At 42.8% G+C, this 27,294-nt stretch overlaps 1 protein-coding gene across 1 annotated transcript; it reads right to left on the bottom strand.

Moving 5' to 3' along the window:
• Nucleotides 1–381: 381 nt before the first annotated feature.
• Nucleotides 382–19,450, bottom strand: LOC115132311 (neurofascin-like). The gene is given in 29 exon segments (XM_029664832.2): nucleotides 382–3,739; nucleotides 3,843–3,881; nucleotides 4,178–4,189; nucleotides 4,626–4,695; nucleotides 8,343–8,474; nucleotides 8,582–8,713; nucleotides 8,716–8,754; nucleotides 8,883–9,005; nucleotides 9,129–9,339; nucleotides 9,565–9,680; nucleotides 9,828–10,050; nucleotides 10,179–10,249; nucleotides 10,419–10,616; nucleotides 10,776–10,868; nucleotides 10,871–10,876; nucleotides 11,065–11,189; nucleotides 11,926–12,073; nucleotides 12,195–12,358; nucleotides 12,433–12,544; nucleotides 13,622–13,765; nucleotides 13,929–14,060; nucleotides 14,352–14,536; nucleotides 15,871–15,982; nucleotides 17,133–17,351; nucleotides 17,579–17,701; nucleotides 17,969–18,159; nucleotides 18,279–18,384; nucleotides 18,523–18,657; nucleotides 19,216–19,450. Coding segments are annotated over 28 exon segments (3,552 nt in total). The 5' UTR covers nucleotides 18,599–18,657; nucleotides 19,216–19,450; the 3' UTR covers nucleotides 382–3,489.
• Nucleotides 19,451–27,294: the final 7,844 nt, after the last annotated feature.

Genomic DNA, 27,294 nt, shown 5'->3' with positions numbered 1-27,294 from the left:
TGAAACTGTAAGTTTGTCCTTGGATTAACACAATATGATAATACACTCAATGTTATCTTGTACAGGGGTGCACTGATTTCAAGAAAACAGAACAACACCGTAAATGCAAAACATGACAATGCCTGGAGAGTCTACTGTCAGTTGGGTGTCTACTGTGTGAGGATTCTACTGAGTGTGACCTGTTTGCTCGACCTTTAAAGACAGGAAGTTGACTACATTTCAAAATCACTTACAACCATTCACACTGGTTCAACCTGGAAGTCAGTCTGCCTCTGCCTTAGCCAACTATTTTGTTGTCATCATGCCACACATGTATGCAAATCTGAAACTAGATTTTAATAAATTAAATGTAAACAATGTATACTAAATGTACTACAATACTTGAGATTGAAAAACAAGCACTTTATTCATGTAGCAACACTTGTGATGACACAACATAATAAGAGCTCTATGAACTAAATAGACAATCAATTAGATATCAACAGTGCCTTCAGAAAGTATTTACACCCCTTGACATTTCCCACATTTTGTTGTGTTACAAGGGGGAATTCAAATGTATTTGTCTTTTATATTATCATCACAAAAAACTGTAATGTCAAAGTGTAAGAAAAATTTTAACATTTGTAAAACAATTAAATAAAATACTAATATCTCTTGATTAGAAAGTATTCAAACCCCTTAGTCAATACTTGTTAGAATCACCTTTGGGAGTGATTACAGCTGTGAGCCTTTTTGGGTAAGTCTCTAAGAGCTTTGCATAGCTGGATTGTACAATATTTGCACATTATTCTTGACAAATTCTTCAAGCTCTGTCCAGTTGGTTGTTTATCATTGCTAGACAGCCATTTTCAAGTTTTGCAATAGATTTAAGCCGATTTAAGTCAAAACTTTAACTAGGCCTAACATTCAATGTCGTCTTTGTAAGCAACTCCAGTGTATATTTGGCCTTGTGTTTTAGATTATTATCCTGCAGAAAAATTGAATTTGTCTCCCAGTGTCTGTTGGAAAGCAGACTGAACCAGGTTTTTCTCTAGGATTTTGTCTGTGCTTAGGTCTATTCTAATTATTTTTATCCTAAAAACCTTCCCACTCCTTGCCGATGACAAGCATACCCATAACATGATGCAGCCACCACTATGCTTGAAAATATGAATAGTGATGTGTTGTGTTGGAGTTTCCCTAAACATAACACTTTGTATTCAAGACATAAAGTTGATTTCTTTGCCTCATTTTTTCCAGTTTTACTTTAGTGCATTATTGCAAACAGGATGTATGTTTTGGAATATAATTCCTTCTTTTCACTCTGTCATTTAGGTTAGTATTGTGTAGAAATGACAATGTTGATCCATCCTCAGTTTTCTCCTATCACGGCCATTGAACTCTAACTGTTTTAAAGTCACAATTGACCTCATGGTGAAATCCCTGAGTGGTTTCCTTCCTCTCCAGCAACTGAGTTAGGAAGGACGCCTGTATCTTTGTAGTGACTGGGTGTATTGATACACCATCTGAAGTGTAATGAATAACTTCACATGCTCAAACAGATATGCAATGTCTGCTTTTACATGTTTTACCCATCTACCAATAGTTGCCCTTCTTTGCAAGGCATTGGAAAACCTCCCTGGTCTTTGTGGTTGAATCTGTGTTTGAAATTCACTGAAACGCTCGACTGAGGGACGTTACAGGCAATTGTGTGCGTGGCGTACAGAGATTTAGAAGTCATTAAATAATCCTGTTAAACACTATTATTGCACAGAGTCCATGCAACTCATTATGTGACTTGTTAAGAAAAATTGTACTCCTGAACTTATTTAGGCTTACCATAGCAATGAGGTTGAACACTTATTGACTCAAGACATTTCAACATTTTCATTTTTAATTAATTTGTTGAAGAAACATTTCCACTGACATTATGGGGTGTTGTGTGTAGGCCAGTGACACAACATCTCAGTTTAATCCATTTAACATTCAGGCTGTAACAACAAAATGTGGAAAAGTCAAGGGGTGTGAATACTTTCTGAAGGCACTGCACAAGTGCTGGGTTATTAAGGGGAGAGACAATTTACAGTTAAAAAAACTAAACTATGTCTGAAATACAGCTCTGAATCACCTGTCAGCTTTCCCCCACTAATGTTACTGACGATGTTGCAGATTCATAGTCCCTGACTGGAAGGTTAATATACAGTATGCCGTGTGCATCATATCATTTGAGAACATGATGATACTGTACTGCTGCTCCTCCATATTGTACTTTCAACACTATTACTCATGATGGAAAAATGCAGCTGGCCTTGAGCATTTCATGTCATTAGAACAGTGTTTTAATCTATTTGTGTATTAATTAGAGTACCATGAGTACAAGGTAAATCTCTATCAGTTAATATTGTCAAAATTACAAGGAACATTAATAATAAGCAGAAAGTAAATAAATGATTAAATAATATCATAGCATTTACAACTTCTAAATACTGTAGCTCACCACATTACAATTACACACATTCCTCGTATAACTAAAAGTGCACAGGGGAAAAAAAGGTACGGTATGGTCCTAGAGACATTGATTAGGGATATGTTGAGGGATATTACGGATATGTCTATGTTTACACTTTCTGCTCACACCCAAAAGTAGACAATTTGCTGTCCAGACATTTTCAAGGCTACAGATGACATCTGTCTAGCTTTGAAAGATGTTGAAACAGCCCACAGTCCTGAAATGTGTGTACACAATGACAATGTGTCATCATACCAATAACAACGTCAGCCAAGATTCACAGAACAATGTTTAGACAAAGCAACAGACAAACAAGTCAAGGGCACAGAGCCCTAAAGGTGGTACTATATTTACTGCCATCAGGTGGAGATAAAGTTAAAAGGATCCTTAGCAATCCTGCCAGGCCTAAAGGAGTGACTTAGCAGTGAATCGTTAATTAATATTTTTCTCCCACTGTCATATAAATCATCATATAAATAATATTTATCATATAAATAGTTTCTCTACCAGGTGTCACTGCTTTTATCAACATGATAAACTTATCAATGTATCCCTCTGCCTAATGTTCAGTCAATATCTCTCCATTAGTAGGAATATTACACACGCACATCAACATGTACGCATGCACTTCCACACCCACAAAATACACCTGAAAAGCATGTACTTTTTACAACTTCATAACTGTAACTGTAACCAGACTGTAACTGTAACCTTCATATTTTTGTTAAATTGCTGCTGTATTGCATTTACAGCACCAACCCAGTGTCAATGCAGAGCATGAGAATAGAGGAACACTACCAGGCTCCAACCACATCATCTTGTGTGCCTGGATTGAAGAAGATGGTGGATTTGTTTGGGAGCACCTGTGTCCCCCAGTTAGTGGGCAGTGGGCATTCCAGACCCAGTCTGATCCACATATACAACTGTTTATAGAGGCGCTAGTGGGCAATGTTCATTCCGGACCCAGTCTGAGTGTAACACCCATTGTACGTCTTGTTTCCTTATGCAAATGAATAGATGGGGCTCATGGGGGAGTTGGCCATCGGGGAGTGGGCTTCCTGGCTCCTGCTCTCACTGAACTCTGTGTCATCCCTCTCCTTGTGTCCAGTGTACTGGCCAATGAAGGAGCCGTCCTCGTTGAACTCAATCTCCTGTCCATCACCATAGTCCACCAGACTGTCGTCACTATCTGTCCGTTTCATCATGGTGTCTACTGTCGTCTGGCCCCTGCCAACTTTAGTCTCTTCCTCCCTGGAAGAAAAAGGACAATATCAGAGGATATGCTTCAGCAGCTGTGGTTATGGCTTCACAGCTTTCTGCATACAGTTCTAGACTAACTGGTTATAATATTTACCGTCGGGCAGAGTAGGGAATGGTGGTGATACGACTTATCCTGAAACATTAAAATAGATTGTTAAGGAATTGTGTTGAGAGAGAGTGTTGAAGAACTTTGCTATAAAATGTCCTAAAATGGTTGATCATTCAATCAAATCACTTAAACCATTCATTTGTTTCAACAATGTCAACATGTTGAATTGTAGACACAGACCTTTTTTATGTTGTTTTTTGTTGTTGTTCAGATTTCTGATTATTGGTTATAAATATGAAATAAAGTCAATATATAAGTAAAATAATACAAAATAATAGAGTAAAAATGGTGTAAATTTGTCAGTGTTAGTCTTATCATACCTTTCCAGAGACCTTCAGTAGTCCAAAGGCGAAAAGAACAAGGATGAAAATTTGAAAACATTAGTAGTCAGAATAGAGAGATCAATTGGGGAGTATTGGGGAGTTACCAGGAAAAATACATTATTCTGAAATAATGACAACACCAAATGGTACAATATTGTTAGGGAATTAAATGATTTTTTCCCCCAATGTTGAATATTATTACCATGACATATTACAGTATGAATACATGTTTATATGACTGTGATCACTGTTCATGTGGAATTATTTAGATACCATATCTGTCTTAAAGGGAAACTGACATGATGAGGAATACTTCACAAAAGTATTATACATGGTATATGTGGTTTACTTTGACCTACACAAATCTTGCATTGGGACCACTGATACCTATCTCAAGTCAAGGTTTTCTCAGTTGATTTTCAGACAGTTCTGTTATATTGCTTACCGATAGTCAAATGATCCCTCCTGATCTTTGTCATCCACTGGCTCCAATGTCACTTCTTTCTTGTCCCGTACTGAAAATAAAATTCTCTGTCTTGTTACTTTGACCAAATATAATATAAGCAATTGTGATGAGTGAATGCTTCAGCTTAGGTTTGGCGCATTTCCCTTGATCAGGGAGAAAAGCCTTGATCAGGGAGGTGACCAAGAACCCGATGGTCACTCTGACAGAGCTCCAGAGTTTCTCTGTGGAGATGGGAGAGACTTCCAGAAGGACAACCATCTCTGCAGCATTCCACCAATCAGGCCTTTATGGTAGACTGGCCAGAAGGAAGCCACTCCTCAGTAAAAGGCACATGACAGCCCGCTTGGAGTTTGCCAAAATGCACCTAAAGGACTTTCAGACCATGATAAACAAGATTATTTATTCTGATGAAACCAAGATTGAACTCTTTGGCCTTTGGCTTTAAATGGCGCCAGAAGAAATGGCAGCAGTTTTACGGACGCCCAACCAATTGTGCTATTATGTGTTTTTCTCCACGTTATTTGTAACTTATTTTGTACATAATGTTTCTGCAACCATATTTTAAGGCAAAAAAAGAGCTTCTGGATATCGGGACAGCGTTCACTCACCTCGGATTAGACGAAGATTTTTTTCTACGACAAGGACGACACACAAGACATTCTCCAAACACCTCACAGGGCCGACATCCCCGTTATTTGCAAGAAGAAGCGACGCAGGTACAGAGGACAAAGAGCCGGATGCCTGGTCAGAACCCAGAGAAGGCGACTGGGAAAGCTGCCGTTACCGTCAATAGTACTTGCCAACGTGCAATCATTGGACAATAAATTAGACGAGGTACGATCACGAATATCCTACCAACTGGACATCAAAAACTGTAATATTCTATGTTTCATGGAATCGTGGCTGAATGACGACATGGATATTCAGATAGCGGGATATACGCTGCACCGGCAAGATAGAACAGCACACGAGGGGGAGGTCTGTGCATATTTGTAAACAACAGCTGGTGCACGAAATCTAAGGAAGTCTCTAGAATTCGCTCACCTGAAGTAGAGTTTATTGTGATAAATTGCAGGCCACACTACTTGCCGAGAGTTTTCAGCTACACTTTTCGTGGCTGTTTATTTACCACCACAGACAGATGCTGGCACTAAGACCTTACTCAGTCAGCTGTATAAGGAAATAAGCAAACAGGAAACCCCTCACCCAGAGGCGGCGCTTCTAGTGGCCGGAGATGCAGGGAAACTTAAATCAGTTCTACCAAATTTCTATCAACATGTTAAATGTGCAACCAGAGGGAAAAAAAATTCTAGATCACCTGTACTCCACACACAGAGACCCGTACAAAGCTCTCCCTCGCCCTCCATTTGGTAAATCCGACCACAACTCCATCCTGATTCCTGCTTACAAGCAAAAATTAAAGCACGAAGCACCAGTGACTCGGTATTTAAAAAAGTGGTCAGATGAAGCAGATGCTAAACTACAGGACTGTTTTGCTATCACAGACTGGAACATGTTCCAGGATTCTTCCGATGGGTTTGAGGAGTACCCCACATCCGTCACTGGCTTTATCAATAAGTGCATTGAGGACGTCATGGATTACAGGCAAAGTTCGCACTGAGCTAAAGGGTAGAGCTGCCGCTTTCAAGGTGCGGGACTCTAACCCGGAAGCTTACAAGAAATCCTGCTATCCGCTGCGACAAACCATTCATGTACATACTACCTCAATTGGGCCGACCAACGAGTGCTCCCGCACATTGGCTAACCAGGCAATCTGCATTGTGTCTCCACCCACCATTGGCTAACCAGGCAATCTGTTCATCATTGCATAGTACATGTACATACTACCTCAATCAGCCTGTGTCTGTATGTAGCCTCGCTGCTTTTATAGCCTTGCTACTGTATATAGCCTGTCTTTTTACTGTTGTTTTATTTCATTACGTACCTATTGTTCACCTAACACCTTTTTTGCACTATTGGTTAGAGCCTGTAAGTAAGCATTTCACTGTAAGTTCTACACCTGTTGTATTTGGCACACGTGACAAATAAACTTTGATTTGAATGCCAAGCGTCATGGAGGCAACCTGGCACCATCCCTATGGTGAATTATGGTGGTGGCAACATCATATTGTGGGGATGTTTTTCAAGCGGCAGAGACTAGGAGACTCTGGAGCTCTGTTAGAGTGACCAGTCAGGATCGAGGGAAAGATGAACGGAGCAAAGTACAGAGAGATCCTTGATGAAAACTTGCTCCAGAGTGCTCAGGACTTCAGACTGTGGCGAAGGTTCACCTTCCAACAGAACAACAACCCTAAGCACACAGCCAAGACAACGCAGGAAGGGCTTCGGGACAAGTCTCTTAATGTCCTTGAATGGCCCAGCCTTAGCCCCGACTTGAACCCGATCAAACATCTCTGGAGAGACCTGAAAATAGCTGTGCAGCGAAGCACCCCATCCAACCTGACAGAGCTTGAGAGAATCTGCAGATAACAATGGGAGAAACTCCCCAAATACAGGTGTGCCAAACTTATAGCGTCATACCCAAGAAGACTCAAGGCTGCAATTGCTGCCAGAGGTGCTTCAACAAAATACTGAGTAAAGGGTCTGAATACTTGTGTAAATGTGATATTAAAGTAGATTTTTTTTATTGTAAATTTGCAAAAATGTATTAAAAAAACGGTTTTTGCTTTGTCATTATGGGGTATTGTGTGTAGATTGATGAGAAGAAAACAACTATTTAATACATTTTAGAATAAGGCTGTAACCTAACAAAATGTGAAAAAACGGGTCTGAATACTTTACAAATCAACTGTATGTTCCGGCCCCACAACCATGCGCTCAAGGAGAAAAATTTACCCACGGCTTAATGTAATTGGGGACCCCCTCTTTAGAGTAAAGACATGTAATTTAACTGTAAAAATGTATTACCTTTTAATGAGTCATGAACACAACTAGTTATGATGTTGTCATCTGATTGTCAAACAAATCACTTAAAAAACTAGGCCAGCCTCCCTCAAAAAATTTACAATAAAAAATAAATGAAACGTATAATGATTTCTTATTCATGACGATCCGTGTTTCATACTTTTCCAGGTAATTCGTAAGAGGCTGACTCTATTTCACTAGAGAAAGCATCTGAGTGAGGCCAACAGCACCCCTCTGTTGTAGTATCTGTAGCCCAGCCTAGTGGTTAAGATTGTTGGGCCGGTAACTGAAAGGTTGAGGGTTTGAATCCCTGAGCCGGCAAGGTGGAAAAAATCTGCCGTTCTGTCCTTGAGCAAGGCAGTTGCTCCCCGGGCGCTGATGATGTCAGTTAAAGCAACCCCCTGCACCTTTCTGATTCAGAGGGGTTGGATTCAATGCGGAATACACATTTTGGTTGAAAGCATTCAGTTGAACTCTTTTTGTCCAGACAGCATCAGATATATGGGCTACACATACTAAGAAAAAAGGGCTCGAATGCTTTCTCCGGTGAGACCGATGAATCTTGCTGTTTGGTTATTTTTCTAGGTAAAAATTATAAATATATTCTGAGACAACCTATCAGATCTGAATTTCTGTGGGGGCCACTGGGGTGGCCAATTAGATTTCAGGGCACCCCCTGGACATGCCACTGAGTATTAGGTCTGTCTCTCCATCTAAGAATGTTAGTCCTTTAATGGAGAAGTCTTGTGGACTACAGTATTGTTACAGTACCTGGGTATTTGCCCCCTCGGCTCCTTTTGATAAAGCAGACGACCAGCAGGATGAGCACGAAGAGAGCCACAGCACACATCACACCAATTACCCAGCCCTGAGTGGAGAGGTCCACCTGCTCCCGAGCATAAGCTGTATGTAAACACACACACATGATTAATTGTCATGATCAAATCTGCAGATGTGTGGATGTTTAATGGCTTGTAATTGTGTGCTGTGGTTGACCTGCAGTGTTATACCTTCAGTTGTATAATGGGGTGATTCCTCTGTGTACCACTCTCCTACCCCGATTCTAGTCTGTGCTGCTATGGTGAATCTATAGCGGGTGTAGCGATCATATCTGCGAACAGCAAAACTGGTGGTGTTTGGGGAAATCCCTCAACGTGCAATTCTTCCCCCTGAGTTGCATTCACTGTAGAGAGAGTGCACAGTAGTGAGCCATGAGAACGTATGGTTAAGAGACATGCAGCTACTGTACTTACAGCTACTGTAGATACTGTACCTTATTTGCTCACCTGGCTTATGAGTAAGTCTTCCTACCTGTCTGATATTTGAGTATGTATCCGGTGACGATGCCATTGGGCTCTGCAGGAGTGTCCCAGTCCACCCAGATCATGTCCAAATGTCTCTGCTGGATTCTGAAGGATCTTGGAGCAGAGGGTGCTACAGACATAGATCAGAGGTCAAGTCTGAGAATAAACACTGGGAAATACATGATTAGGAAAAGAACCCTGACAGAAAAAGTATCTGCCACATCTAATACAGCACCGCAGTCCTCTTCCTTACTTCCCTCTGGAGTGGAGAACTCTATGGTGTTACTGGGATGTCCCTCGTATCGGTTGTTGGCCACCACTATGTACATCTTGTAGTTGCTGTAAGGGATGAGTCCCGGCAGGACACCAGTGAAACGCGGCCCGCTGGCTGGAAAGGCTTTAGACTTCATGGCCCTGCTCACACTCAGCCACCTCAGCTGGCTACTGTCTCGCCAGAAGTAGACCTGGGATAGGGGGGACACAACACATGCATTCGTTCCCTCTTTTGTTCTGTCGTTTATTCCCTCATTCATTCATTCATTCATGCAGCCAGTGTGTGAAGGGCTCTTCCTCCACCTCTCTCCTAATGAATAACAATTTTGCCTGGATCTCTACTTGTCAGAACAGATTGTCACACTTGGAATTGAAATCCAGAAACTAAACAGGCCACCTATTCCCATTAGTCTAACCTTGTATTCCTTCAATTCTCCCATGATACTGCTGTTAGCCACAGGGTCCCAGTGCACGGTGACCTTAGTGGCCTCTATCCTGGATACACGCAGGTTGAGGGGGGCAGCAGTGGGACCTGAGAGACACCAGGAGGAAGTTGTAATTGTAATTCACTACGGTATGGCTAACTATGATATGGATCGATCTAGGTCTATAGCTACCTGTAAATGTATATAAAAAAGTGTCTCTGTATCTGCAGGAAGGGATGGGAGGTCATACTCACGGTCTTCTCCAGAGTAGCCTATGATGACAGGGGACTCTGGGCCCATCCCAAAGTCATTGACAGCCTGGACCTTTATCTCGTATGGTGTGAAGGTGTCTGTGTCGTAGATGTAGTATTTACACCACCAAGTGGTAGCGTTCTTCCACTCCTCCCTGGAATCCCTCCGTTTCCACCACACCAAGTACTTTAGGTGGGGACCGTTCCACTCTCTGTTGTTTAATGCCTTTTTCCCATACCAGACACGGAAGTTCAATTGTACGGAATAAAAGTTGTTATTCTTCATTGAATAAACATTGAGTTACAAACAAATGAATGGAGAATTCGCTTTTGAAAACACTTTGAATGTATCACCTCCCAGCTGATCATCATGTTGTTTCTCCATGTTCCCACTCCCTGGATGTTTTTAGGAATGGTGTCTGGAGCTGAGAATCATAGCAAGTACACAGATTATTTTGGGAAAGCTCATGGTCCAAGTTTTTTAATATGAAAGATAATTGTCACCTGTGTTCCTGTTCAATACTATTAATGAAGCCAATGAGAAATCCATTATTCATATCACATTATCAAACTCATCAAGCATGAAATACTCACGTGCTCCACCAGTCTGGAAGTTGGCTGACGAGCGACTGGGTTTACTCATACCAATGTCATTGATAGCAATGACCCTAAACTCATAGATAATGAATGGTGACAGTTGCAGAATGACAGAGTTCAGGTTTCCAGGGTACGTGGAAAGGTTTCTCCACTTGAAAGGTAACCAGTCGTCATCATCATACTGCACCAGGTTTTCTGGAGGAAAAGCCCAGAAGAACACACTGATTCCTTCAGTTGATGGTAGCTAACTGACTATTTCAATGAAACTATGGCTTATACGTGGCCTGAATCCAGGCCTATGTTTACTCTGGATGTCCTGCTCCTGAGGTGTAGACAGTAGGGTAGAGCTGTTACCTTTGATAGGACTGTGATTGCTATCTCCAGGGGTCCAGGTAAGCCTGACGCTGCGCTCAAAGGGGTCCGACAACTGCAAGTTTGTAGGGGGTCTGGACGATCTGGGAGGAAGGTAAGGAAACTTTTGATGCAAATTCCAAAAACATACAGCATGCTTATGAAGTATTTATCTGCTACTCTTACATAATGCAATGTAATTAACATTACATAACATGTAATGCAATTGCCAAAACACAGTGTATGTACTGTAGCTATGTATGTTAACTAAGTGTCAAGTTATAGTCCTTACCCATCACCACCAGGCGGGCGGAGGCAGTGTTCTTGTCCATCTCAGTCTTGATGATGCAGGTGTAATTGCCCTCGTCTCCTCTATTGACGTTTGTGATGACCAGAGTTGATTCATCCAGCGACAGCCTGGAGATAATTAAAAGGACACAATACTGTTATTATTACGAAGTCATCTTGACAAATTCAGTTGAACTATTCACCATTTAGCCTTTAGTTATACTCAGATATAGACTATAACTCTGTTAATTTGATGTTAGCTACAGTCATCGAAATCCACTTCAATCAGTGTGAAGCCATTTCCGGTCACAACTTGCAGACTTGTTTACGTGTTGCTGTGCGTTTTGTGCGTTTTGTTGCCAACCTTACTTTGCTACCTGACAACTTTACGTTTTTTACTTTTTAATTACCGTTTATATTCTAGTTTTTTCCCTGACTCAACTTTTTTTCATTAAACTTTTTCACTCTGGACGCTTTATCTAGACGTGGTTCGTCAGGACCTCCAACAGCCGAAGCTAAGTAGTAAGTAGTAGGCAGTAGGGATGACCAGAGATGTTCTCTTGATAAGTGAGTGAATTGGACCACTTTCCTGTCCTGCTAAGCATTGAAAATGAATGAGTACTTTTGGGTGTAAGGGAAAATGTATGAAGTAAAAAGTACATTGTTTTCTTTAGGAATGTAGTGAAGTAAAAGTCAAAGTAAAAGTAGTCAAACATATAAATAGTAAAGTAAAGTACCTAAAGAAAACTACTTAAGTAGTACTTTAAAGTATTTTTTACTTAAGTACTTTACACCACTGGTTAGCTATAACTATAACCCCATTGTTACAATGGTTACAAGGACAAGTAGTCATATTCAGGCTCACCTCCAGCCTATGATGAGGAACTGTTTGTTCTTCAGCCAGGTGGTGGTGACGGCGACTGTGGGGTCATGTTGGGCCTTACACTCCAACCGGACATCAGTCCCCCGGAGGACTCTCATATTATCTGGGCGTTTGAGAATTTTGGTGGACTCTGAAAAAGAGAGGATAAGGATCATGAGAACACCTGCAATGTGATCCATGAGCAGTGTAACTCTGGATTGGACGACATGCAGAAGCAAAGTGTTACAGTAAATCTATTATTAGGCATTCACCTTTGACTTCTAGTTTGACCTGGTTTTCATCTCGTCCTGCTACGTTGCTGACAATACACAGATATGTCCCCTGGTCATCCATACGGGTGCCTTTGATCTGTAGTGTCCCGTTGCTGTGTACTTTAAAGCGATTCCCCTCCAGGTTGCCCAGTCCATACTTAGACCTGTGAAAAAACAGGTAGTCAGTTATACACATGCATACACACACGAGAGAAGAGCATCATAAACATGTTCTTACCAGCGCAGATCAGGCACGGGCGAGCCAAAATAGCGGCAGTCTAGCCAGGCGCGTCTGCCCTCAATGACCTTCACCAGGTCAGTCCTAGGCTTAAGGATACGTGGCGTTGCATCTGCAGATAAGAAGATGAGACATTAGACAACTCACATATACTTTTTATCTTCATTCCTGGCTGTGAAGCGATTTTAGTGCCAACAGAAATGGTATAATTTTGAATTTTGCACAAATTAAATCACAAAATTTATAAATTGATCTTTTGTTTCATGATTTGAAATTGAATTTAATGAATGACAAATTGACGTTTAAATTCAATATTTATACATTTAGTTTCAATATGGTATATATTGCATTCATTGTCTGCATATCCAGTTTACAAACTATCATTTCAAGTTTATCTAAGTTTCATATATTCAACTTCTCAAACGCATTCAGAATCCGTTTTAAAATGCAGTTCTCTAAATTCAGATTTAAAACCAAAGACAACATCCTGGTACTTTGCCAGGCAGGAAAGTTAAAGGAGAACAGATAGAATCCAACTCTCTATGTTCATAGGTAGAAAATAAATTCAACATGCCACATTGGCTTCAGAAACAGCCAGAGGTTTCGGTTTACCACAGAGAGTTTGATTCTATTTGTTCTCCTCTACCTTTCCTGGCTGGGAAAGTACCAGGATGCTGTCTCTGGTTTTGAATCTGAATTTAGAGAACTTTTGAAAACGGAATCTGAATGCATTGAATATATGAAACTTTGATTTACTTGAAATGATGGTTTGTAAACTTGATACACATACAATGAATGCAATATCTATCATCCACCATATTTATAGTATAAATATTGCATTTGAATATTCTATTAAATTGAAATTGAACTTTGAAACTGAATGCAATATTCATTCAATTTAGTTTCAAATCATGAAATACAAGTTCGATTTATGAATTCAACGATTCAATTTGTGCATTACAAATTCAAAAATATTACATTCAAATTCAATATCCTAATATTCTACATTGAAATAACATTTCTGTTGGCACTGAAATCTCTACATACTTGGTGTTGCATCTTGAGGAACAGAAAAAGAAACTGTATCACACTAGAATCCCGCACAGGTGACCTGATATCTGCATTTACACATATGCTAATTGATAAAGAGGTTTAGGGTTATTTTCTGCAAGCAAATGTGATATCTTACGCAGTACGTTGATGTAAGCATTGGCAAACAGGTAGCCATACTGGTTAGAGGCATTGCACTGGTAAACACCAGTGTTCGCCACAGTCACAGAACGGAAGGTAATTGTGTCTCCGGACACCTCCCTGTTTGGGACTGGAGTAGCATCTGGAAAGGATAGGAGAAGAAGAAGTAAACTATTATTTCCTAGTAGTTCAACTTACTTTATCATATAACCTTTTCAATTAAGTGACAAAATGGCTGATATTATTCATATCATTATTGAAAAATGTGAGTGGCATCTATAATTGTGCTTAGGTTAGCTGCTTACCCTCCATTGTATCTCCGTTGATGAACCAACGGATACTGGGCCGGGGGATGCCGTCAGAGCGGCACACTAAGCGTGCATTCTCCTCTGGGGCCAGCACCAGGTTACTGGGCTTTTCCAACCAGAACGGAGCAGCTGTCATGGAGATCAGGTCAGCAGAAAAAGACAAACATATCATATCACATAAATCTACATAAATATAAAATATTTCCATAATATCAAACCCCATACAAGGACAAGTAACATTGTCCAGGCTATATCAAACTACTGAATATCAAACTAATGGGCTATTTCCTTCCACGGGAAATCAAACAGTGAAATGTAAAGTTCAAATCGAAATCCTTGTGAGAGTAAATATGCTGAACATGTCCCAGTATCTGTGTGTTGGTGTGATGAAGGATGACGTGATGTAGATGATTGGCTGACCTTTGATCCGGACAGTGATGGTGTGTTCCAAGTATCCAATCTTGTTTGTGGCACTGCACGTGTATTCACCAGAGTCCTCAAAAGCGGCCTTGGGGATTTGCAGTAACTTGTTGTAGTTCTTCACCTTCATGTTGGTCGTGTCCAGTTCCTGTCCATCTTTGGTCCATGTGATGACAGGGGTTGGACTATTATATGGTAATTATAATTAAAACCAAATAAAATCACATGTCAGGTGTATTCAGAATGCTTTGAATGTTGAATGAACATTCAAAACTTGACGACTTGGTTTGAAGAAGTAATAGTACAAAACAAGATACTTGAGGCATTTCAATGTAGCCTTTTATGACTTACAACACTGTCCAGGACATAGCTTAAAACAAGTACAGTAGTTGCACCGGCAAAACTGGGAAGTGGAATAGTAGAAGAAGTTTGGAGAATTAGCACATTAATTACCATATATGTTTTGCCCATTATAAGCAATCAGAATTGTTCCACTGACTTGATTAGCTATTGTGAAAGACCAAATAAATTAAACAGATATGTGTGAAATATGACCGGAGCCTGCATTTGGTCCTATTTTAATTATTGTTCATTGAGATACAGTACGTTAAATATACCACCAACAGTTGGTTTTGTTAAATTCAGGGCCCTAAAAACAATAACTCGAAAGCATCATGATACTGTACGAGCCTCTTGTTCACCACAAGGGGCTTATTGGAGCTGCCATTGATGACTGCTTCAAACAATGTACAGTACAATTGTGATTGCTAGGTATACATTTTTAGATTATTTCTTGATACATTTTCATTTTGAAACGAGGTCTAGTTGCGGCCATAACCGGAATAGATTGTGAACGATTCTTGGCGGAATTCAATTGCTTGACTGCCGCGGGGGAGATTAGCAATGATTTGTTCTCGAGTTCAGTTTTTTTTTAGTGTAGGTTTTGGTTCTATAAAGCTATGTTCATGCATTCTTTTTAGCACCATGCAATCAATGTTCAGTTCTAAACATGTATTTTCCTTCCCTATACTGTCTGCAGCATGATCTATTTTCCTAGCCTCGTGGAGAAAAGCATTGTTATAGATCGTTTAGGCCTATAATCGGGATCCATTTCCCCCCCTTCAAATGTTTAAATTAAAAAGGGGTGCACTTTTTTCCCTTTTTTCTAAACCCTCTCAATTGGAGCACTGCTGGTACTCCTATATTTCAACTATTGTGTTGTCCCATGTTTCTGTTTTTACTGTGTTATTGTGCTGGCCTTTTGGTCAAGTCGTGGTTGTAAATAAGAAGTGGTTCTCAACTGACTTGCAGAGGGAAAGAATGTCCCAAAAAGTTTGTGGTTGAGAGGATCATGGCTATATCGTAAATATTCATGAAAACAACTATTTGCATTTTGGTCTTGATTTAAGGTCAGGTGGAAAAATCTGATTTTAATAATACATTTTTTTAAACAGGCGGGGTTTAGCCATAATTATGACTTTGTGCCTGTGGTAACTAGTGATGACCGAGGATCACTCACACTCCAGCAGCGATGCACTCGAGGAGCAGCTCCTCCCCCTGCAGGACAGTCTGGGAGCTGGACCTCCCGGCTGGAGACAGGAAGGTGGGAGCGGCCTCTGACACCATGCGGGCTGTGGAGGAAACACCACACACCACACAGAGTTAGAACCACAGAGATAGATAGAGGACTCTGTACCACAAAAGCCCGTTTTAGAATGGGAAGCACCATTATGGACTTTCACCATTTTGAAGTTGTCAACTGGGTGGGACTTCCTATGGGTTAACGCTGCAATTTGTAACTTTTTGGGCGACCTGACCCAATTCACATAGAAATGTGAGTTATAGCTCTATCATTCTCCCCTAATTATATGATTCCGGTTTTGTACACCAGCTTCAAACAGCTGAAAATACAATATTTTTGGTTATTGGAAATACATTTCACAGCGGTTTAGATGGTACAATGATTCTCTAAACCCTGAGTGCTTGTTTTGTCACAAACTGAAATTTGGGACAAATTACATCTGCGTTACCTATCATATGTACAAGAATTTTAGCAACCAGGAAATGGCGGAGCGATTTCGGCATATTGCACCTTTAAGGAAGGATCATATAATTCCATCCAAGTCACCAGGAGGGATCAGCCAATGAATTATACTTGTGAGGAAACATTCAATAACTGCAGATGGCAGTAAATCGGCAACCTTGGCTTTATATCAGTTCCAACAACACACTCTAGGTGGCAGTGTGCACTCTTTCAGTTTGTTTGCCAACTCATAGAAGTAGTAGAAGAAGAAAATTGGCCTCAATGGCGCTGCCCGTGTTCTCAGAGACATCATAATGGGACAGATACAATGATGCAATGTCTATGGTTAGAACTTTTCTCACTTAAATATCCTGACAGCATGGACTACGACTGTGGTTTGACTACGACTGGTACTTTACACTGGGTACGGAAAACAGTGGTGCCTAACTCATCCTGGGCCTGAAGACTGTGCCAAGGCAGAACAATGTTAAAGAAGGGTCAGGTTGTTAAGACGAGGTTGTTCATTCTTGACAGTATACTTAGTAAAAATGAAACACAACAAAAGAAGCAGAGCACACACTCACCACTGCACTAGGTCAGTAAGATCGGAGAAGAGCTATGGTGAGTCGTATTAGGGATAGTCTGAAATAAAACAATGTGGGGCAAACCAAAGCAACAGTTTAATAAGGAAGGCCAGTTAGGACATGGTAAGTTAAGTAAATGATGCAACATCCCTTGTGCTACATACCAATACTTACTTGTAAGGACTCTAACGGTAATAGGCATCTTCTGTTGAATGATGTTTTTGTAGGGGAAGCGCGCGTTGCAACAGTAGTCGGTGGCAGAGTCATTAACGTAGACATTAGAGAAGTAGAGATCTCCATTCACCCCCATAGACACTCTACGGTCTTGTTTGATAGGCAGCATGACTGGGGGGTGGGGCTGGTGAGGCCAGTTGAAAGGTCTCCCTGATGAACCTGAAATAAATACAAAGTTATTTATGCATTTCCTGTTAAGGTCATCTGGAGTTGATAGGATAAATACAGATAATGTTTGGGATAAGTGCCATATTACAAAAACATGAGCAAAATAAGCTTGTCAATTCCGAACGAGAGACAAGTGGTTGTCATTAATTATAGAATATCAATGCCATTCCTAGACATGATGTACTTCTGATTTGAGAATAGGAGGTAGGCCTACTCACACTTGCTCATCCAATAGGTCACAGGTTTGGGAGGGCCTGGAGGAGGGCTGCAGTCCAGGACCAGAGGAAGACCAACACTCACCGTTACCGGTTCCAAAACCTCTCTGGGCCACAGAGGGGCCCCTGACATGAAAACATAGGGTTAAGAAGATGTGGTTAGTGGCATTTAACACAGAGAGCAGAATCTTGCCGGGATATGGACTTATCTTAACACAAGACCACTTTTGAGGTCTGAAAATGGCTGACAAAATTACATTTTGTACGGATTTGTCCCTTTAAGCTTTGCTTGGTTCTGCCACCAAAGTTGAGCATTTTCAAGGTTTGAGGCCCTAGCTTTCGAATGTACTCTGTGACAATGGACTCAAAAGCCTGAATGGAGTGGCAGCTTACTAGAGATGCGTAGGTTGATCTTGTTTGAGTATGCAGTGCCATACTCATTGGTGGCAACACACTGGTACTCCCCCTCATAAGCCTCCGGGTCAGCCCAGGCATATATGTCCAGCGTCCCCGAACGTCTCCTCATCGAGGCCTGAGGGTCCCGTGCCACATTGAAATACTTCCCATTACGCCTCCATGAGAAACTTAGGGATAAAGGCAAGTAATTTGGTTAAAGTAGTTAAAAGAATTGTACTATAGCTACTCACCATTTTTATACGGTTTTGAACTATAAAGAAAGTGTTTTTGATTTGTCAGTTCTTACATTGGGTGGGGGGTGCCTTTGGCTTCACACTCAACGACCATGTTGTCTCTGGGGTCCACGACATGATCCTTCAACGACTGTTTTATAATGGTGGGGGGCTGTCTGACTTTAGGTTGACAAGTCAAAATGAAAGACCTGATTGCATTAGGATTGTACATTCATTTACATACTGTATTTGACAATATACAGCACTGTACACTATTATCACCATATTGCAGGGACACAATAGGTTGTATTGACTTACTTTCCAGTGGGACGTCAATGGCAGACAGTCCTTGCCATAACAGCAGTAATAGAGTGGATCTGGCCAGCATCCCCATCTCTACAGTGAATGACCTTCACCGATCCTGTTGAACTGCCGGACGCCTTTATCTAGGAGCTGTTTTATTAGTGATCGATTAAGCAATTAAAATGTTTCATGAAATCAAATTAAATTAAATATCATGACATATATGGGACCAATTGCTTTGTAAGACAATATTTTCTAGCTCAAAACAACAAAATTAAATGAAATGCCATTTAGTATCCAAACAGCAGTATTTAATCTCTGTCCCACTCAACAGTCTGCGCTGTCACATTCTCTGACAGAGTCTCTTTGTCACTGTTTCCAAACAATAGATCCACCAACGCAACACATGCCCAGCACTTAACTCCAGTCTCAAGCCATTATGAAAAACTTACCTCCTCCACAGGACTACATTAATAAAGCTTTTGTTAGTTGCTGTGTAGGAAGTACTTGAATCCCAAAGAAATACATTGTTATAATGTAATTAATATGTCACTACTATATTACCCTGTTAGTTATATATATATATATATGATACAAAGTGTAACAAAACAGATCATTGATCAGACTCATTGATCAACTCATCTACAACAATTATCAGAACTTTTCTTCCTCTTGTTAGAACACATTAGCTCATTACATCTGCGTTACCTTTCATAAGTACTATCCTTCAAGTGGAATATCATGAGGTTCCCCTCTTCCCCATCATCTCCATGACACTCCAATGCATTGAGTTTCTCCACAATTCCAATGTCCAGTTAGTGCCGTAAACAGATAAAATCCTTGGTGGTCAATCAGTCAATTTTGTTTCCTTGGTCAATCAAATAGCAGGAATCTGGAGAGGCAGAGCAGAGTGAACATCTCAGTAATAGAGTTTCTGTCTGTGCCATGGCCGTTCTGCACTCTGCCCACCCATCTCATGAATAATGAATGAGCCCCCCCCCTCACCACCCACATCTCTGTGCCTGCCAAGCTCCCTCTCTCTCGCTCTCTCGTGTACACGCACATATTCGTTCAAAGAAATTTGTGAATAAGTATCATGGATAGTTTTAACAATGAGATGATAAAATGTGGTTTGAGTGGAATGATTGAGCACTGCTTGGAATTGGAATGATTGGCATTGTTGAGGTTTGGACATGACATCATTTGCATGGAAAGAAAGATGGTTGTCACAACCATAGATATAGAGCCTTGATACATGGTCTGTGGTCACAACCTTGTATGCTGACTCATTTGATGATGCCTATCTGGGGAAACTTATGAGGGAAGCCAGACAGAATTGTTTGTATTTACATCAAAGCTGTGTAACAACAAAGCTTTATCTCTATTGCATTCCCACACTCTGCTTATGAGCTTATTCATATTGAGCAATTTCAGTGCCTAAAAGAATTTCACAGAAATACTCTGTGTACTCAGTGGAAACACAAGCCAGCCCATAGTCTGCACATGGTTAGCATTTTTATTGGTTTTGATGACATCAATGATGTGGGCCTTATTGTTGGCTGCTGAAAACCAGGGAACAGAGTATGAGTGCAATGTTTGTCTCAAATGAATTTTATATGCAAGAAAAACCCTGGCAAATGAACTCATCACAAAGGCTGTTAGAAGGAATGACTGTTTTATCGGCAAAACAGAGGCATATTTGTAGCAAGCAATGTCTGTTGTGTCTGTTTGTGAATTGTGTTGAAAGCGATTTTATGGTGTCTAACCCTCTGGCCAAATTAACTTCCTTTTGTATGAAAACAAACAGAAACACTTCACTTGTTGGCACTCTGGCCACCTTCCCTCTATTGTCTCCTTCCAATGTGTAGCTCATCAGCATTTTCTATTCCCATTCTATTCTGGCTGGAACAGAAATTAATGTAATGGAATCAAACACATCAAACATATGGTTTCCATGCCTTTGATAACACTCCATTCACTCCATTCCAGCCTTCTGTGGTACACCTAAGCAAGAACAATCAATCATGCTGACTGACATCCTCAGAAAGGGCACAGGTCAAAGCCGTTCAGCGGAGGACTCTTCAGGAGAATAAAATGCTTTTTTTCTAGAAACAGCACAGAACTCTAGAAGAGGCCTCTGTCTCTGTGGCAGTCTTAAGCCTCTACATAGTTCTGATCCAATAGGCTAGGGGCCCAGGAATACAGACACAGCACTAATTCATGCATATGTACTATACTCTATGCTAAAATGGACAAAAACGATTGGTGAGGGTAAGATGAAAACCAAACCAATTAATTATCTCTGTCTACTTTTTCTAAAGAATCCAAAGGGTTTCACTGTAAGCAATTGTTTGGAGATGTCACACCCTGATCTGTTTCACCTGCCTTGTGCTTGTCTCCACCCCGCAGCAGGTGTCTCCGGATTCCCGTTTCTCCAGTTCTCTAGTTCTTGTTTTCTAGTTTACCCTGTTCCAAACATTCTGCCTGCCCTGACCCTGCCTGCCTGCCATTCTGTCCCTTTTTGACCCTGCCTTGGATTACGAACCTCCGCCTGCCTGCCCTCAACCTGCCCTTTTGCCTGCCTCTTTGTTATAATAAATATTCTGAGAACAGAACCATATGCCTCCTGTGTCTGCATCTGGGTCATATCCTGAGTCGAGATACTACGAACTGGCCATGACTGACCCAGCAGACTCGGACCAGCTTCACAACGCTGTCTGCCTGCAAGAAGACACAAGGAGCTACTTTTGAACCTTATGGAAGGACTCCATACCTTGGTGGAATGCCATGACCAGGGTTTCAACTCATTACTGGAGCAATTCCGCTGACTATCTATCAGGCAGCAAGCCATAACGGAAACCTCCCAGAAGCTCAGTAACTCTGATACCAGGGGTGCTTTTCCCCAGCCTACCCCGGCTTCCTGAGAACTCCACTTACCTCCTCCGGAGCGCTATGTTGGGGATCCTGGAGCCTGCCGGGCATTCCTCTCCCATCTTTGAGCTGCAGCCCTCTTCGTTTCCTTCAGATCGTTCGATGATAGCGTCTCTCATAACGCTCATGTCTGGAAGGGTGCTCGCCTGGGCTACAGTGGTGTGGGAGCAACAATCCGCCGTTTACCTTCGTCTGGAGGATTTTGTAGTAGAGTTGAGGAAGGGGTTCGATTCTCCGGTGTCCGGGAGAGAGTCGGCTCGGAAGCTACTTCAGCTTCCCTTGTTGACACCTTCCTTCATGGATTATCGGAGGAAATTAAAGATGTTCTCGCAGCTTGGGAGTTACCCATGGACCTTGACTCCCTCATAGAGTTGACTATAAGGATCGATGGGCGCCTACGGGAATGCAGGAGGGAGAGGAGGTCTGTTCTTGGCCACACTCGCTCATCAACGGTTTCTGCCTCACCTCTGAAGAACCCCGGAAGTCCCCAGTGCCTGTATTCCGGAGAGAATCTGAAGTCACCCAAGTTCCCTCGGGAATCATCGGGGACTGGCGACTCGTCTCCTCCAGAGCCCATGATGCTGGGCAGGGCTAGACGGTCTCCTAATGACTGTTTACGCAGGCTGAGCTCCAACAGTTGCCTGTATTGTGGTACTACAAGACATTATATATCCACCTGTCCAGTAAAAGATCAGGCTCATCAGTAGGTACGAATACGCTGGTGGGCCTTACTGGAAGTCTCCAAACTCCTATTACTTGCATACCTCTCCATGCTATCCTGCTGTGGGGTGACCGGTCTAAATCTCTCCCGGTCAACATTGACTCTGGGGCTGACGAGAGCTTCATGGATGCTATCCTGGTATCTGAGCTGGGTTTCCCCACACAATCCCTCTCTATTCCTATGGATGCCAGACCATTGGACGGACGCTCCATTGGAAGGGTCACTCACAGTACTGTTCCCATTAACCTGGGAGTGTCGGGCAATCACAGTCCATACAGTTTCTACTAATTGAATCACCTCATGTTCCTGTGGTTTTGGGATTTACATGGCTCCAGAGGCACAACCCCCTGATCGACTGGGCTACTGGGTTTATCCTGGGTTGGAGCCCGTTCTGCCATGCACATTGCCATGCACATTCCACCACATCATCCCTACGATTGCGCCATTGATCTCCTTCCGGCCTCAGGGGCGGCTTTATTCCATGTCTGGCCCAGAGACCAAGGCCATGGAGGAGTACATTGAGAACTCTCTGGTTGCAGGGAGCATTCGTCCTTCTGCCTCCCCTGCCCGTGTATCTACTACTGGGGCCTCAATGACAAAGTAAAAAATTGTTACCCTCTACCACTCCTCTCCTCAGCAGTTGAGCCTCTCCAGGGGGCGATCATCTTTTCAGAGTTGGACCTTCGGAATGCCTACCACCTAGTTCGGATACGGGAAGGAGACGAGTGGAAGACAGCCTTCACCACGTCTAGCACACACTACGACTACCTGGTTAGGCCGTTCGGACGGACCTGCCCTCCCGCCGTGTTCCAGGCTCTGGTCAACGATGTGCTTTGTGACATGTTAAACTGCGCCACCTGGAGAACCGGCTGTTTGTCAATGCGGAGAAATGTGAATTCCATTGCTCCACTATCTCCTTGTTGGGACACGTCATCGCTGCAGGGAACATTCAGATGGATCCTGACAAGGTGAGAGCAGTAGTGGATTGGCCTCAACCCACATCCAGAGTGCAGATGTAATGTTTCCTGGGATTTGCATATTTCTACCACAGCTTCATTTGGGACTACAGCACCCTGGCTTCCCCCCTTTCTGCACTCAACTCTCCCAAGGTTCCGTTCACGTGGTCCCCAGCTGCTGTTTTTGGATCCTAAGCATAATTTCATCACTGCCCCCATCCTAATCCATCCGGACCCGTCCTGTCAGTTCGTGGTGGGGTTCGATGCCTCGGACGTTAGAGTGGGGGCCGTTCTGTCCCAACGTTCTGCCCAGAACCAAAAGTTGCATCCGTGCGCTTTCCTGTCTCATCACCTTAATCCCGCTGAGAGGAATTATGACGTTGTTAATTGGGAACTTCTCACAGTCAAGATGGCCCTGGAGATGTGGAGGAACTACCTTGAAGGGGAAGGAACACCCATTCTTGGTGTGGACCAACCATAAGAATCTAGAATATCTTGGCACCGCCAAATGCCTCAACTCAAAGCAGGCTCGTTGGGCACTCTTATTTACTCGGTTCCATTTTACCATCTCCTACCGCCCTGGGTCCATGAATGTTAAGCCTGTCTAGTTCTACGGCTACACCCTCTGACCCACAAAACATCCTCCCTACCTCCTGTCTTGCAGCTACACTTGTCTGGGGTATCGAGAGCCTGGTCCACAAGGCGCAATGTTCACAGCCCGAACCAGGGGGCGGGTTTGTCCCTGATTCGGCCCGGTTCCCGGTCCTGGAATGGGTTCATTCCTCTAAACTTACCAGTTATCCCGGCTCCTGTCGGACCCTGGCATTCATCCAAAAATGTTTTTGGTGGCCCACCACTGTTCCTGACATCTCCGCATTCATCGCCGCCTGCACTATGTGCGCACAGAACAAGACTCAGCGGCAAGCTCCAGTTGGCCTTCAACCATTCCCTGTTCCTCACTGACCCTGGTCCTATATATCCCTGGAATTTGTCACTGGTCTCCCCCCATCAGATGGCAACACCACCATCCTTACGGTTGTGGATAGGTTTTCCAAAGCCGCACATTTCATTCCCCTTCCCAAGTAGCCCTCAGCCAAGGAGACGGCCCAGCTTATGGTGCAGCACATCTTCTGGATCCATGGACTTCCGGTCGACATGGTCTCCGATCGTGGTCCTCACTTCTCGTCCAGGTTCTGGAAAGCATTTTGCACCCTGATTGGGTCATCAACCAGACAGTTTTCTGGGTTTAATCCCCAATCCAAAGCCAGTCGGAATGAGCCAATCAGGACCTGGAGATGACTCTTTGTTGCCTCGTCTCTGCCAACCCCACCACCTGGAGCCAGCAACTTGTGGACGTACTTGTGGTACGTCCACAACACCCTTCCCTGCTCAGCCACTGGTCTCTCACACTTTGAGTGTTCCTTCAGTTACTAGCCTTCGCTCTTCCCTGAGCAAGAGGAAAAAGTCAGCATACCCTCCACCGCTGGAAGAGAGCCCGGTCCGTTCTTCTTAAGACCAACTCCAGGTATCTTCGACAGGCGGACCGCCACCGGATGCCAGCTCCCCGCTATCATCTCGGGCAGAGGGTATGGCTCTTCCCTCGGGATCTGCCCCTCAGGGTGGAGTCCCGTAAACTTTCCTCCTGCTTTATCTGCCCTTTCCCCATCTCTAAAATCCCCATTGCTGTTCGTCTTCTGTTGCCCCAGTACCTGGTTGACTGGGAGGGTTATTGCCCAGAGGAGAGGTGCTGGGTTCCCGCTAGAAACATCCTGTACCCAGCCCTCATCGCTGTGTTCCGACACCAACACCCCAATCAACCAGGTATGGGCCCGGGTAGGACCACCCTCATCGCTGGGGGGGGTGGTTCTGTCACACCCTGATCTGTTTCACCTGTCTTGTGACGGTTTCCACCCTCCACCAGGTGTCTCCGATTTTCCCCATTATCCTCTGTGTATTTAAAACTGCGTTTTCTGTCTGTCTGTTGCCAGTTCTTTTGGTGCACCACCAGCGTGTTTTCCGTTTCTCCAGCCTCCTGTGTTTGCATCTGGGCCATAGGGCTCCCGAGTGCATCACTTCAGTGCTAGAAGTGTCACTACAGACCCTGGTTCGATCCCGGGCTGTATCACAACCGGCCGTGATCGGGAGTCCCATACGATTGCATATAATTGGCCCAGCGTCGTCAGATTTAGGAGAGGGTTTGGCCGGGGTAGGCCATCATTGTAAAATAAGAATGTGTTCTTAATGTAAAATAAGAATGTGTTCTTAACTGACTTGCCTAGTTAAATAAAGGTTAAATAAAAATATCCTGAGTCGTGATAGGCGAGCCATTGCAATCGGGGCTTGGAGTCACAGATCACTACCAGTTTTGACCATGACCATGATGTCAACCACTGAGGCCCCTGCAATAACAGACATATAACAGTGTCACAGGAATGAGAATAGAACTTGAGCATGGCTCATCCACTTGTACTGATCTGGGCTTTTCCCCCCACGTCATCTTGATTGAAACAGAACTTGAGTCCCCTCACAAAGGAAACAAAAGCAAAAAGTATGTTCAGCTTGGCTCTTGGCATGGCCTCTTTCTTCCCATGCATTTGACTTCAGCAGGGTTTCAGTCTGACCAGTGCCATGCACCAGATTGCACAGTGTGAAGGGCTCGAGAGGCGGGCGGAGGCAGCTCTGTGAGGACAACAATGTCTCTATGTCCCGTGGGTCCCCTTTGGCACGTGAGGCTAGGGCTTGGCTAGGAGCAGATGGCATGTGGGAGGATTTCTCCATCTCTACACAAGCTGCCTGTTCAGGAACGGAGTCAGAGACAACCCATCACTCAATGTACAAGCAGTGTCACTAGGCCTACACCAGTGAGGAGGAGGGGTGGCAGTTGCCAGATACAAAGGAGTATTCTTGAGGTAACATCAGGTGGCAGGTGCAATACTAAGCATCATCTTCATTTGGACTGATCTGGAGTGCTTATGCTCTGTTGCCCCTCTAATGCTCTGTTTCTCCTGACTGTTACCGGTAGTTAGAATTTTAAGCCTGGTTTGAGCCTGGACCATTTCATGTGCCATGAAAATGAAATTAACATGGACAAGTATAAACAATCAGGCTACCAAGACTGTCATTATAACTGTGATCTTCAATCAAAAGCAAATACTGTATGTCCGCAAAAGAGACTAAAAAAGAGCTAAAATATGGTCAATACCAAAACAGTGAATGCATCTAAATGCATGCCAACAGCTTCTATGTGCAATCGTGGGAACCAAAAAATAAAATAAAAATATATATATTTTCCACATTTTGTTGTGTCACAGCCTGAATTTAAAATGGATTAAATTGAGAGCATGTGTCACTGGCCTACAAACAATACTCCATAATGTCAAAGTGGAATTATGATTTTAGAAATGTTTACAAATTAATAAACAATGAAGAGCTGAAATGTCTTTAGTCAATAGGTATTCAACCTGTTTGTTATGACAATCCTAAATAAGTTCAGGAGTGAAAATGTGCTTTACAAGTCATATAATACGTTGAACGGACTCACTCTTTGTGCAATAATTTTTGAATGTCTACCTCATCTCTGTACCCCACACATACAATTATCTGTAAGGTTGCTCAGTCCAGCAGTGAATTTCAAAAACAGATTGAACCACAAAGACGAGGGAGGTTTTCCAATACCTCACAAAGAAGGGCACCATGGTGCCAAGGGTGACTTTAACACCGTTACAGAGGTGAACGGCTGTGATAGAAAACTGAGGAGGGATCAACAACATTCCAGTTACTCCACAAGTCACAGAGTGAATATGAGGAAGCCTGTACAGAATACAAATATTCCAAAACATGCATCCTGTTTGCAATAAGGCACTAAAGTAAAACTGCAAAAAATGGCAAAGCAATTAACATTTGACCTGAATACAAAGCGTTATGTTTGGGGCAAAACCAACACAACACATCACTGAGTACCACTCTTCATATTTTCAAGCATGGTGGTGGCTGCGTCATGTTATGGGTATGCATGTCGTCGCAAGGACTAGGATGCTCTGTTTCAAGTGCCTAGGAAGTTTTTTTTATGATAAAAAGAAACGGAATAGAGCTAAGAACAGGTAAAATCCTAGAGGAAAACCTGGTTCAGTATGCTTTCCAACAGATACTGGGAGACAAATTCACCTTTCAGCAAGACAA

The sequence above is a fragment of the Oncorhynchus nerka genome, linkage group LG7 (assembly GCF_034236695.1).
Source record: "Oncorhynchus nerka isolate Pitt River linkage group LG7, Oner_Uvic_2.0, whole genome shotgun sequence".
In the NCBI taxonomy this organism is placed as follows: domain Eukaryota; kingdom Metazoa; phylum Chordata; class Actinopteri; order Salmoniformes; family Salmonidae; genus Oncorhynchus; species Oncorhynchus nerka.
This window is presented reverse-complemented; position numbering and strand designations above follow the sequence as displayed.